General features: G+C 50.3%; 1 protein-coding gene and 1 long non-coding RNA gene across 2 annotated transcripts; both read right to left on the reverse strand.

Moving 5' to 3' along the window:
• Positions 1–1,249: 1,249 nt before the first annotated feature.
• Positions 1,250–5,798, reverse strand: LOC133358466 (uncharacterized). The gene is made up of 4 exons (XR_009757088.1): positions 5,711–5,798; positions 3,530–3,664; positions 2,627–2,713; positions 1,250–1,385 (listed from the first exon to the last, which is right to left on the reverse strand). It is a non-coding gene; the product is annotated as an uncharacterized LOC133358466 (long non-coding RNA).
• Positions 5,799–6,511: 713 nt separating this feature from the next.
• LOC133358596 (uncharacterized) lies at positions 6,512–14,402 on the reverse strand. The gene is made up of 7 exons (XM_061576964.1): positions 14,189–14,402; positions 12,191–12,262; positions 11,729–11,815; positions 10,194–10,328; positions 8,959–9,045; positions 6,674–6,956; positions 6,512–6,554 (listed from the first exon to the last, which is right to left on the reverse strand). Exons 1-7 carry the CDS (start codon positions 14,244–14,246, stop codon positions 6,512–6,514), a joined length of 765 nt encoding a protein of 254 aa, XP_061432948.1. The 5' UTR covers positions 14,247–14,402.
• Between the last annotated feature and the right edge of the window lie 219 nt (positions 14,403–14,621).

A 14,621-nucleotide genomic window follows, 5' to 3' on the forward strand; every position in this document is an offset into this window, starting at 1 on the left:
AGTGGGTGAGTGACACGGGCTAGAGAAGAGATGGAGTGATGGAGTGATGGGTGAGTGACACGGGCTAGAGAAGTGATGGAGTGATGGGTGAGTGGGTGAGTGACACGGACTAGAGAAGAGATGGCGTGATGGGTGAGTGGGTGAGTGACACGGACTAGAGAAGAGATGGAGTGATGGGTGAGTGACGCGGGCTAGAGAAGAGATGGAGTGATGGGTGAGTGGGTGAGTGACACGGGCTAGAGAAGTGATAGGTGAGTTGGTGCGTGACACGGGCTAGAAAAGAGATGGAGTGATGGGTGAGTGGGGGAGTGACACGGGCTAGAGAAGAGATGGAGTGATGGGTGAGTGACACGGGCTAGAGAAGAGATGGAGTGATGGGTGAGTGGGGGAGTGACACGGGCTAGAGAAGAGATGGAGTGATGGGTGAGTGACACAGGCTAGAGAAGAGATGGAGTGATGGGTGAGTGGTTGAGTGACACGGGCTAGAGAAGAGATGGAGTGATGGGTGAATGGGTGAGTGACACGAGCTAGAGAAGAGATTGAGTGATGGGTGAGTGGGTGAGTGACACGGGCTAGAGAAGAGATGGAGTGATGGGTGAGTGGGTGAGTGACACGGGCTAGAGAAGTGATGGGTGAGTGACACGGGCTAGAGAATAGATGGAGTGATTGGTGACAGGAGGATGTGGAGCTGAGTGGACTTGCCGATGACCGGTACCAGCGGTGTCAGGATCGGCCTCTGTGGAGGAGGCTCGTGAATGACGCTGCTACTGGGCAGTTGGAGGCAGTCGCCCTCCAACAACAACGGAGGGTCGGAGGATCGACGCTTAGAGTAGGTGGTGGTGCATCGGCTGCTGTTGTTGCTGATGTTGCTGCAAATGTTGATGCTGTTATTGTTGTTGCTGTTTGACTGCCCGTTCACGACCAATATTAGTCACAATAAAGGCTGTCGGGTTAGATTGCGTAAACCTTACTAATTGGCTGTGTCGGATGGAGGTGGGCTAACGACACTTTATATTTACGCGATCCCACCCAAGGACCTTCATTGCGGTCAAACAGGGTCAACATTGGCACCACCCATCCCATCACAGTCGTGCTCACTTGACGCATGGCCCACAGACGGTGCCCATCAAGCGAGGCGTCCGCTCTGGGCTCAACATTTTAACAGAGTATTTTTATTATGCACCCGACGACCCCCAGGACGACCGCAATAGCTCCAATGGCCACCCCGGCCACGGTCCCAGCGCTCCACCCGCTGCTCGCCCCAAGGGCGATCATGGACGCCATGGCGGCTGCACTGTCAACGACGCCGCGGTCGTGAGGGTCATCCGACTCGTGGCTGTTGTTTGCGTTCGGTCGAAGGGACTCGGTCGAATTGACTTGAGCCGCTGCAACAAGAAGAAGAAGAATGACATTGTCAGTGTTTATCTCCCACACATCTGTAACTCTACAGGATAGTGCCCTGCCAGGCCTACCGCTATAACGATGCTACCTGCATGGGGTTGCCAACTGCCCTCGTTGTTTCTGGATCGTCCTCTTGTCGAGGCAGCTCAACTGGTACATCTGTAAGTCTACCTGGGACATATAGATCCTGGCTTTGTCGGTTACATGATGGGGCTGCAGTCACTCAGAGCGGTGCGTTGACCTGCAGGTCTCTCCCTCGTGCGCTACCGTGGGTGTTCCTCTTCCTCGTGCCGTGATGACTCCCCGTTGTGCCTCGGAGGCGCTAACCCGAGCATGCTTTCCAGGAAGTGGAGAATGCTGAGAGTGTTTGAGAATTATCCATAATCGAGGTTGTTTTGGGTTATATCGACTAAATATAAATGCGTCGTAATTACCGGCGATACGTCACGGCTACTCGAATTGTAAATGTCGTAGTGGGGTCACTCTGCAACACACAACCGGTGTGTGGCTGTACTTGTACACTACACTATACACTACACTTCTATACACTACAATACACACTACTATATACGACACTATACACTACACAATACACGACACTATACACTACACTATATACGACACTATACACTATACTACGATTGTAAATGCCGTAGTGGGTTTACTCTCTAGCACATAACCAGGGTGTGACTGTACTCTTAACTAATTGGCATGTTTTGTTTACGTGACAAAACTTACTAATTGGCTGTGTCGGGTGGTGGCGGCATTAACGACGCAATTATATCTGCGCTATCGAACCAAAACCCCCTCTATTATGGATAATATTGGTCGTGAATGCCCCGAACTACGACCACTGCCACGTGTTCAACTGTTCAAGAATTCGACTTCTTGTGAGAGCGACCCACACGGAGATTTGTGTCACAGCAGAGGGGAAGCACAAGCTGGGCCTCAGGACCACGTGACGACTCTGCGCTCACAGTCGCTTTAAGCGTCACTAAAAGTGAGCACTGAACACCAACTCGCTCTGCCCCGAGGCGCCTTCTGCCTGCGAGGAGGCGGTCGAGAGAGGCGTTCGGGAGCAACCAAAACAACTGTGGGACACAAAGAGAAAGGCCGAGAGATGCGCGCTGGGAATGAAGATCCGAGAGGAAGAAAGGGGAACGCGACGGGAGACGGAGCGATGGAATCGGCTCGTGTGCAGCAGCGTGCTCGGTGGACTATTTACATCGCAGGATCGTGAGTGACGGCGACGGCTTGGGGAGGCCTCCATCCAGCAGTGGACTGATCCAGGTCGATGATGACCGGTTGACATCTGTGGGTCAAACAAACAAAGTCAACGCAGTCGACGATGATCGTGGCTATGTAGTTTATGAAGCCGATGCTGCTGCTAGTGATGATCACTTATCAGGCTTAAATGCGGTGTTTGAACATCGCCACTGGGGAGACAAAGGCGATCGGGCGTGGTGCTGGCCGCCCACCTCGGGTACCACAGTCCCAGCCTTCACAGGTGTCGCTGCTACTACTGCTGCTACTGCTCCTGTTGCTGCTGTTACTTATACCACTGCTACTACTGCTACTGATAATACTGCTACTACTGCTACTCTTACTACTGCTACTGATTCTGCTGCTACTGATACTACTGCTGCTGCTACTGAGGCTACTGCTACTGTTTCTGCGGCTACTGCTGCTACTGATACTGCTGCTACTGAGACTACTGTTGCTGATACTGCGGCTACTGCTGCTGATACTGCAGCTACTCATACTACTGCTACTGAGACTACTGCTGCTGCTCCTGATACTGCTGCTACTGCTGCTGTCTGACTCCCCACAGGGGGAGCAGGGCCACGCGGTCGAGTGGAACATCGCCAAAGGTGCTGCTCACAGATTGTTCACAGAGTGCTCACAGAGTGTTCACTGCACAATTGACCATTCCCATCCCGCCCCTGCTCACTCGGCCAATCATCGACAGGCGGCACCAACCGGTGACACAGCCGCTCTGGGCTGGGCGACTGGAAGCATTTTTGGTGACCACGCAGATCTCTTATCCCCACGCCAGAGTCGTGGCACGACAATTGACCCTGCGGTGGTGGTGATGGGCACTCGCCACAGCCCCTGCCACTGCACCCACCGCTCACTGCAGAAGATGTCACCACCCGCAAGGCTTTTGTGCTGTGAATGAAATCCTCCTGGGCTTGAGGCTGCTCCGACGCGTGGCTGTTCTTTGCATTCGGTCGAAGGGGCTCGGTCGAATTGACTTGAGCTGCTGCAAGAAGAAGAATAATGACATTGTCAGTGTTTGTTCTGCCTTATGGCAGGTGTGCGGGTGTGTGTACACAGGAATTTCCTGTATGGATGTTGAGTTTGGTCACGTAACCAGGAAGTTACGATTAAAGATTCTCTCAGCCACGCGGCAGGGTGTCAGCCATTACGCAGAGTACAAAATGGAGGCACAAATAGCGTTTCAGTGAAGACAGGTGCATCTGTTCATTGTGGGACTTTCAGAAGCATTGTCTGTAAGTTCGTTTATGTTCTTATAATACTAGGAATGCGGTTAAAATGTTAGAATGGCCGTTATAATGCTGTAAATGCCTTTTTAATACTGTTAAATTGTTAAGATAAATATGAGGCCTAGTTAACAACGAAGCCTGCCACTTGCCTTATTGCGAATGTTACTTGTAATTGAAAAAGTCGAGTCAGACTTGTACCCATGTAACTTTATTGCGATCTTGAGAGCAAGGATGACGAAATATCTCATCCACAGTTCAGTGTTACGTGTAGTGCTGTACATTTAGGCTGCAGTATTGTGATTACATAATGTGCCCTTATTTAACACAGTAGCTTATTGTCTTGTATAACGATTCAGTACTCATGTAGGTGCCTGGTCCATCCAGGATCTATTGTTGAGTTTCATGTTATCTAAGACAATGTTATGATGCTGTAGAGTGCATTCATTCTATTGATATTTCCAAGTATTAACAGATGCTGTATTTGTGCTGTGTTTTTTCATCAGGTTTACCTCGTTCAATTCATTAAATACGTGTGGAGTCGGATGTTCACCCTGGCTCTGAAGGTTTATTGAACCAGAGATTATCTTCTCGGATAGTGGTGCAACGCAGCGCACAGCGAGGCCGAGACAGTGTGTGTCTCCCACACATCTGTAACTCTACAGGATAGTGCTCTGCCAGGCCTACCGCTATAATGATGCTACCTGCATGGGGTTGCCAACTGCCCTCGTTGTTTCTGGATCGTCCTCTTGCCGAGGCAGCTCACCTGGGACATCTGTAAGTCTACCTGGGACATCACAGATCCTGGCTTTGCCAGTTACATGATGGGGCTGCAGTCACTCAGAGCGGTGAATTGACCTGCAGGTCTCTCCCTCGTGCGCTACCGTGGGGTGTTCCTCTTCCTCGTCCCGTGATGACTCCCCGTTGGACCTTGGAGGCGCTAACCCGAGCGTACTTCCCAAAAAGTGGAGAATGCTGAGCGTGTTTGAGAATTATCCATAATCGATTTTGTTTTGGGTTATATCGAGTAAATATAAATGCGTCGTAATTACCGGCGAAACGTCACGGCTACTCGAATTGTAAATGTCGTAGTGGGGTCACTCTCCAACACACAACCGGTGTGTGGCTGTACTTGTACACTACACTATATACTACTATACACTACACTATACACGACACTATACACTACTATATATTACACTATACACTACACTACGATTGTAAATGCCGATATGGGTTTACTCTCTAACACATAACCAGTGCATGGCTGCACTCTTAACTAATTGGCATGTTTTGTTTCCGTGACAAAACTTACTAATTGACTGTGTCGGGTGGTGGGGGCTTTAACGACGCAATAATATCTGCGCTATCGAACCAAAACCCCCTCGATTATGGATAATATTGTTCGCGAAAGCCCCCTACTACTACGACCACTGCCACGTGTTCAACTGCTTGAGAATTCGACTTCTTGTGAGAGCGACCCACACGGAGATTTGTGTCACAGCAGAGGGGAAGCACAAGCTGGGCCTCAGGACCACGTGACGACTCTGCGCTCACAGTCGCTTTAAGCGTCACTAAAAGTGAGCACTGAACACCAACTCGCTCTGCCCCTAAGCGCCTTCTGCCCGCGAGGAGGCGGTCGAGAGAGGCGGTCGGGAGCAACCAAAACAACTGTGGGACACAAAGAGAAAGGCCGAGAGATGCGCGCTGGGAATGAAGATCCGAGAGGCAGGAAGGGGAACGTGACGGGAGACGGAGCGATGGAATCGGCTCGCGTGCAGCAGCGTGCTCGGTGGACTATTTACATCGCAGGATCGTGAGTGACGGTGACGGCTTGGGGAGGCCTCCATCCAGCAGTGGACTGATCCAGGTCGATGATGACCAGTTGACATCTGTGGGTCAAACAAATAAAGTTAACACAGTCGACGATGATCGTGGCCATGGAGTTTATGAAGCCGATGCTGCTGCTAGTGATGATCACTTATCAGGCTCAAATGCGGTGTTTGAACATCGCCACTGGGGAGACAAAGGCGGCTGGGCGTGATGCTGGCCGCCCACCTCGGGTACCACAGTCTCAGCCTTCATAAGTGTCGCTGCTACTACTGCTGCTACTGCTCCTGTTGCTGCTGTTACTTATACTACTGCTACTCCTATGACTGATACTACTGTTACTTCTACTGCTGCTACTCTTACTACTGCTACTGATACTACTGTAATGACTCTGGACTCGAGCTGTAGAAGTTTATTTTTATTTCACGTGACGTGGCTTAGGACCGCGTCGTCACGAGATAACGCTGATGAGGAAATCGCATGGACCAGCAGACAGCGGCGACGGACCGAGTCCCTCTCGACAGCCTCGAGCTCCCCTTCTTTTCCTGCTTTTATCCTCATGGATTCTCTGGGGGGATTTCCCCAGCTGTCTATTTTGGACACTGGCGACTTTCCCAACCAAGGACCTCTGGGGAATTTCCCAATCCAAGATCCTCCAGCCTCGCTGACACCGTGTCTTCACATCCAGACTTGCTGACACAGTCTTTACACTACTGCTGCTAATACTACTGATACTGCCGCTACTGAGACTACTGCTGCTGCTCCTGATACTGCTGCTACTGCTGCTGTCTGACTCCCCACAGGGGGAGCAGGGCCACGCTGTGGAGTGGAACAGTGTTCACAGTGTTCACAGAGTGCTCACAGAGTGTCCACTGCACAATTGAACATTCCCATCCCGCCCCTGCTCACTCGGCCAATCATCGACAGGCGGCACCAACCGGTGACACAGCCGCTCTGGGCTGGGCGACTGGAAGCATTTTTGATGATCACGCAGATCTATTATCCCCACGCCAGAGTCGTGGCACGACAATTGACCCTGCGGTGGTGGCGATGGGCACTCGCCACAGCCCCTGCCACTGCACCCACCGCTCACTGCAGAAGATGTCACCACCCGCAAGGCTTTTGTGCTTTGAATGAAATCCTCCTGGGCTTGAGGCTGCTCCGACGCGTGGCTGTTGTTTGCATTCGGTCGAAGGGGCTCGGTCGAATTGACTTGAGCCGCTGCAAGAAGAAGAAGAATGACATTGTAGTGTTTGTTCTGCCTCATGGCAGGTGTAGTGTGTGTGTACACAGGAATTCCTGTATGGCTGTTGAGTTTGGTCACGTGACCAGGAAGTTACGATTTAAGATTCTCTCAGCCACGCGGCAGGGTGTCAGCCATTATGCAGAGTACAAAATGGAGGCACAAATAGCGTCTCAGTGAAGACAGGTGCATCTGTTCATTGTGGGACTTTAAGAAGCATTGTCTGTAAGTTCGTTTATGTTCTTATAATACTAGGAGTGCGGTTATAATGTTAGAATGGCCGTTATAATGCTGTAAATGCTTTAATAATACTGTTAAATTGTAAGATAAATATGAGGCCTAGTTAACAACGAAGCCTGCCACTTGCCTTATTGTGAATATTACTTGTAATTGAATAAGTCGAGTCAGACTTGTACCCATGTAACCTTATTGCGATCTTGAGAGCAAGGATGACGAAATATCTCATCCACAGTTCAGTGTTATGTGTAGTGCTGTACATTTAGGCTGCAGTATTGTGATTACACGATGTGCCCTTATTTAACACAGTAGCTTATTGTCTTCTATAGCGATTCAGTACTAATGTAGGTGCCTGGTCCATCCATGATCTATTGTTGAGTTTCATGTTATTTAAGACAATGTTATGATGCTATAGAGTGCATTCATTCTATTGATATTTCCAAGTATTAACAGATGCTGTATTTGTGCTGTGTTTTTTCATCAGTTTTACCTCGTTCAATTCATTAAATACGTGTGGAATCGGAAGTTCACCCTGGCTCTGAAGGTTTATTGCACCAGAGGTTATCTACTCGGATAGTGGTGCAACGCAGCGCACAGCGAGGTCGAGACAGTGTTTTCTCCCACACATCTGTAACTCTACAGGATAGTGCCCTGCCAGGCCTACCGCTATAACGATGCTACCTGCATGGGGTTGCCAACTGTCCTCGTTATTTCAGGATCGTCCTCTTGTCGAGGCAGCTCACCTGGGACATCTGTAAGTCTACCTGGGACATATAGATCCTGGCTTTGTCGGTTGCTTGATGGGGCTGCAGTCACTCAGTGGTGCATTGACCTGCAGGTCTCTCCCTCGTGCGCTACTGTGGGGTGTTCCTTTTCGTCCCGTGAGACCTCCCCGTTATGCCTCGGAAGCGCTAACCCGAGCATGCTTCCCAGGAAGTGGAGAATGTTGAGAGTGTTTGAGAATTATCCTTAATCGAGGTTGTTTTGGGTTATATCGAGTAAATATAAATGCGCCATAATTACCGGCGAAACGTCACGGCTACTCGAATTGTAAATGTCGTAGTGGGGTCACTCTCGAACACACAACCGGTATGGCTGTACTTGTACACTACACTATATGCTACTTTACACTACAGTCTACACTATACACGACACTATACACTACTATATATTACACACTACACTACACTACGATTGTAAATGCCGATATGGGTTTACTCTCTAACACATTTGTTTCCATAAACAAAACTTAGTAATTGACTGTGTCGGGTGGTGGCGGCTTTAACGACACACTTATATATCTACGCTATCAAACCAAAACCCCCTCTATTATGGATAATATTGTTCGCGAAAGCCCCCAACTACGACTACTGCCACGTGTTCAACTGCTTGAGAATTCGACTTCTTGTGAGAGCGACCCACACGGAGGTTTGTGTCACAGCAGAGGGGAAGCACAAACTGGGCCTCGGGACCACGTGACGACGCTGCGCTCACAGTCGCTTTGAGCGTCACTAAAAGTGAGCACTGAACACCAACTTGCTCTGCCTCTAGGCGCCTTCTGCCTGCGAGGAAGGTGGTCGAGAGAGGCGGTTGCGAACAACCAAAACAACTGTGGGACTCAAAGAGAAAGGCCGAGAGATGCACGCTGGGAATGAAAATCCGAGAGGCAGGAAGGAGAACACAATGGGAGACGGAGCGATGGAATCGGCTCGCGTGCGGCAGCGTGCTCGGTGGACTATTTACATCGCAGGATCGTGAGTGACGGCGACGGCTTGGGGAGGCCTCCATCCAGCAGTGGACTGATCCCGGTCGATGATGACTGGTTGACATCTGTGGGTCAAACAAATAAAGTTAACGCAGTCGACGATGATCGTGGCTATGGAGTTAATGAAGCCGATGCTGCTGCTATTGATGATCACTTAACAGGCTCAAATGCGGTGTTTGAACATCGCCACTGGGGAGACAAAGGCGGCCGGGCGTGGTGCTGGCCGCCCACCTCGCGTGCCACAGTCCCAGCTTTCATAGGTGTTGCTGCTACTGCTGCTGTTGCTGCTGTTACTTATATTACTGCTACTACTGTAACGACTCCGGACTCGAGCTGCAGAGGTTTATTTTATCGCACGTGACGTGGCTTAGGACCGCGTCGTCAAGAAATAACGCCGACGTGGAGATCGCATGAGCGAGCAGACAGCGGTGACGGACCGAGTCCCTCTCGACAGCCTTGAGCTCCCCTTCTTGCCCTGCTTTATCCTCGTGGATTCTCTGTGGGGATTTCCCCAGCTGTCTATTTTGGACACTGGCGAATTTCTGACCCAAGATCCTCCAGCCTCGATGACACCCTGTCTTCACATCGAGACTTGCTGACACAGTCTTTACATTACTGCTGCTAATACTACTGCTGCTGCTACTGCTGCTACTGATACTGCGGCTACTGCTACTGATACTACTGCTGCTGATACTGCTGCTACTGAGACTACTGATACTGCTGCTACTGAGACTACTGCTGCTGATACTGCTGCTACTGATACTACTGCTATTGCTGCTACTGATACTGCTGATACTGAGACTACTGCTACTGTTTCTGCGGCTACTGCTGCTACTGATACTGCTGCTACTGAGACTACTATTGCTGATACTGCTGCTACTGATAATACTGCTACTGAGACTACTGATGTTGCTAATGATACTGCTGCTACTGCTGCTGTCTGACTCCCCACAGGGGGAGCAGGGCCACGCGGTCGAGTGGAACATCACCAAAGGTGCTACTCACAGAATGTCCACAGAGTGCCGCCCCTGCTCACTCGGCCAATCATCGACAGGCGGCACCAACCGGTGACACAGCCGCTCTGGGCTGGGCGACTGGAAGCATTTTTGGTGACCACGCGGATCTCCTATCCCCACGCCAGAGTCGTGGCACGACAATTGACCCTGCGGTGGTGGTGATGGGCACTCGCCACAACCCCTGCCATTGCACCCACCGCTCACTGCAGAAGATGTCACCACCCGCAAGGCTTTTGTGCTGTGAATGAAATCCTCCTGGGCTTGAGGCTGCTCCGACGCGTGGCTGTTGTTTGCATTCGGTCGAAGGGGCTCGGTCGAATTGACTTGAGCCGCTGCAAGAAGAAGAAGAATGACATTGTCAGTGTTTGTTCTGCCTCATGGCAGGTGTGGGGGTGTGTGTACACAGGTATTTCCTGTATGGATGTTGAGTTTGGTCACGTGACCAGGAAGTTACGATTTAAGATTCTCTCAGCCACGCGGCAGGGTGTCAGCCATTATGCAGAGTACAAAATGGAGGCACAAATAGCGTCTCAGTGAAGACAGGTGCATCTGTTCATTGTGGGACTTTAAGAAGCATTGTCTGTAAGTTCGTTTATGTTCTTATAATACTAGGAATGCGGTTATAATGTTAGAATGGCCGTTATAATGCTGTAAATGCCTTTTAAATACTGTTAAATTGTTAAGACAAATATGAGGCCTAGTTAACAACGAAGCCTGCCACTTGCCTTATTGCGAATGTTACTTGTAATTGAAAAAGTCGAGTCAGACTTGTACCCATGTAACCTTATTGCGATCTTGAGAGCAAGGATGACGAAATATCTCATCCACAGTTCAGTGTTATGTGTAGTGCTGTACATTTAGGCTGCAGTATTGTGATTACATAATGTGCCCTTATTTAACACAGTAGCTTATTGTCTAGTATAGCGATTCAGTACTAATGTAGGTGCCTGGTCCATCCAGGATCTATTGTTGAGTTTCATGTTATCTAAGACATTGTTATGCTTTAGTGTTCATTCATTCTATTGATATTTCCAAGTATTAACAGATGCTGTATTTGTGCTGTGTTTTTTCATCAGTGTTACCTCGTTCAATTCATTCAATACCTGTGGAGTCGGATGTTCACCCTGGCTCTGAAGGTTTATTGAACCAGAGGTTATTTACTCGGATAGTGGTGCAACGCAGCGCACAGCGAGGCCGAGACAGTGTTTGTCTCCCACACATCTGTAACTCTACAGGATAGCGCCCTGCCAGGCCTACCGCTATAGCGATGCTACCTGCATGGGGTTGCCAACTGCCCTCGTTATTTCAGGACCGTCCTCTTGTCGAGGCAGCTCACCTGGGACATCTGTAAGTCTACCTGGGACTTCACAGATCCTGGCTTTGTCGGTTGCTTGATGGGGCTGCAGTCACTCAGAGCGGTGCATTGACCTGCAGGTCTCTCCCTCGTGCGCTACCGTGGGGTGTTCCTCTTCCTCGTCCCGTGATGACTCCCCGTTGTGCCTCGGAGGCGCTAACCCGAGCATGCTTCCCAGGAAGTGGAGAATGTTGAGAGTGTTTGAGAATTATCCTTTATCGAGGTTGTTTTTGGTTATATCGAGTAAATATAAACGCGTCATAACTTCCCACACAGAGCTTTGTGTTTGTGACAAAGGGAACACATGGTTGTGTCCAGCTAAGAGACGGAGCGATGGAATCGGTTCGTGTGCAGCAGCGTGCTCGGTGGACTATTTACATCGCATGATCGTGAGTGACGGCGACGGCTTGGGGAGGCCTCCATCCAGCAGTGGACTGATCTCGGTCGATGATGACCGGTTGACATCTGTGGGTCAAACAAACAAAGTCAACGCAGTCGACGATGATCGTGGCCATGGAGTTTATGAAGCCGATGCTGCTGCTAGTGATGATAACTTATCAGGCTCAAATGCGGTGTTTCAACATCGCCACTGGAGAGACAAAGGCGGCCGGGCGTGATGCTGGCCACCCACCCCCTCGCGTGCCACAGTCCCAGCCTTCACACGTGTCGCTGCTACTCGCTAACAGCACTTGCCCCAAAAAGTCTGTGAAGGCTACACGGGGGAACTTTGCGTTGTCTCCTATTATGCTAATGAAGACCCAGCCCAGCAGCAGCATCACGTCAGTAGCCCCGCCCCCTACGCGACACCTCGTCAGTGTCACGGTGTGTGACGTCACTCGCCGTGGAAGTCTCCGTGGGTGGAGACGCTCAGATCGGGAGTCGTCGCGGAAAGCCCCGGCGAGTTGGTCCCAGCTGATCGCGACAGACAGAATAGAAGTTTGTGTCGTGAATAGATAAATGTGTCGTTAAACCTGCAAACCACTCGACACAGCCAATCAGTGAGGTTCGTCACGTAAACTAAATGTGCGAATTAGTTACTCAACCACTCACCTACCCTACTGACTCACTCTCCCAACCAATCCACTCACCCAACTACTCACCCAACTAATTCACTCACTGAATCACCCACTCACCGATCCACTCACCCAATATCGCACTCACCCATATACCCACTCACCTATCCATTGACTCACCCATACACCCAATTACCTGTCAATTCACTCACCCACACACCCACTCACCTATCCATTGACTCACCCATACACCCACTCACCTATCCATTCACTCACCCATACACCCACTCACCTATCCATTGACTCACCCACACACCCACTCACCTACCCATTCACTCACCCACACACCCACACACCTATCCACTCACCCACACACCCACTCAACTATCCACTCCTCCGCCACGACGCTTCCCTAGCGCTGTTCCACTTTGGAGCTCCCTCCCACGCGCTCTGCCCCCACACTCGTCGATTCACGTCGCTCCGTTCACGCGACACTCACGCTCATCCGTGAACACCGTCAGCAGAGATGCGTGGTGCTCCCCGCTTGCCCTTCTCGGCATTTGAGCCCCTGCTCAGCGACTCTCTGATGATGGTTGCTGGAGTTGCAACCGAAACGTCGTATTCTATTACTATTTTATTTTCTACGTGACTTTACCGAAAGAACCAAAGAGTAACTCTTTGTGTGTTTAGTTTGTTGAGTGTCGTCCTTCCCTCGCGCCTCCGATCAACACGGTTGGCTACGTACGGTGCAAACGAAGTTCAACGTGCATGCAACTCTATCAATACATCTCATCGACTTGTCGAGACACACAGGCGAGGGGATCGTCTCTCACTGACGCTCGTCAGGTGACCGCACAGACGGCTGCAGCGACTTCAAATCGTCCGACACAAGGAACCTCGACTCGTGTTCAGTCTTCAGAAATAAATCAACATCACACTGACGTTAAGAATAGAAGCCTACACTGTTTACCTATCAAGGACAAAATACATTTATACGTAATCTTGCTCGCGTATAAAGGATCACGGCGCCAGGCTCCACCGTGCATCTCAACCCATCCTAGGGATCAATCAAACCCGGCAGATCTCCTCGCTATCAAACCCCAACACTGCTCCCAACACCAACCATGAGCGATACTGGTCATCCCCATTCTCATCATCCTCAATCATTCTCATCCTCATTCTCATTCATCCTCATTCTCATCATCCTCATTCTCATTATTCTCACCTCATTCATTCTCATCCTCATTCGCAGCCGCCACGCCTCTTGAATGACCTCCCCGACACGACAACGCTCCATCGACTCCATCACCACCATGTTCCAATGTCAACTCAGATCCCACCGCTCGCTCCGCTACTGAAGTTGACTGGCAACCTCATCTCTCGTGCATTGACGAGGATGGTGATGGTGATAAGGAATTATTAATTATTTTTTTAAAAATGACATTATACTTTATACAATGAATGTTGCTGAATTCTCGTTTCCGTGTGTTCCATGCCGTGGCGCCTTGGATGTCACAGCCGTGCGGGAAAGGCCCCACGTGGCAATTACAACAACATCGACTTGAGCAATGGTGGCAGCAGCAACGGCCAGGCCACGTGCAGGTGTCGCTGCACTGCAGCGGAAGAACGTCCCGCTCGTGAGATCGTTCATCGCACGGCGAGCAGAGAAAGCCCAGAAGACACTGCGAATCGTAAGCACCAAAGTGACATTTAAAGAAACGAGTTGCGTTTAAACTGTCGCGACAATCGTCGTGATACCTTCCCATATCGCTTCGCGTCGTATCGTCAAGAAGGACATCAGCCGCCGTGGCTGTCACCGCCGTACCTGCGTGGGCCACGGCGACCAGAGCCAGCCATGTGAGGTGGAGCATCGGTCCCTGCATGCGAGCCAGCCGGGTTCCAGAGGACGGAGGTTGAATGTTCGGACGTTAGCTGAGTTTATATATTTTGATTTAAAGCTTTCGTGACTGCAGGGATTATATACAAGAGAAGGGCGGGGTTCGCCAATAGAACGATATCCAAAAACACAATACACGCCTCAAGAAAAAGTGAAATGTGAAATATGTCAAAGTCAGATCCCGACATTTATAGCAGCACATGAGTCACTCACGTGCCTCAATTTGACTCACGTGCCTGCTATAAAGCCAAACGTCATTCATTTTTGTGGTTTTGACCTGGTTATGATTCATTTGATGTAGGATTTCCTCTTTCTTGTTTTTCACTCTCCCACACACTCCCCTTGCCACCGCCAATTCTAC

Source organism: Lethenteron reissneri, chromosome 62 (genome assembly GCF_015708825.2).
Source record: "Lethenteron reissneri isolate LAM-NWPU_2019-01 chromosome 62, ASM1570882v1, whole genome shotgun sequence".
Taxonomy (NCBI): domain Eukaryota; kingdom Metazoa; phylum Chordata; class Hyperoartia; order Petromyzontiformes; family Petromyzontidae; genus Lethenteron; species Lethenteron reissneri.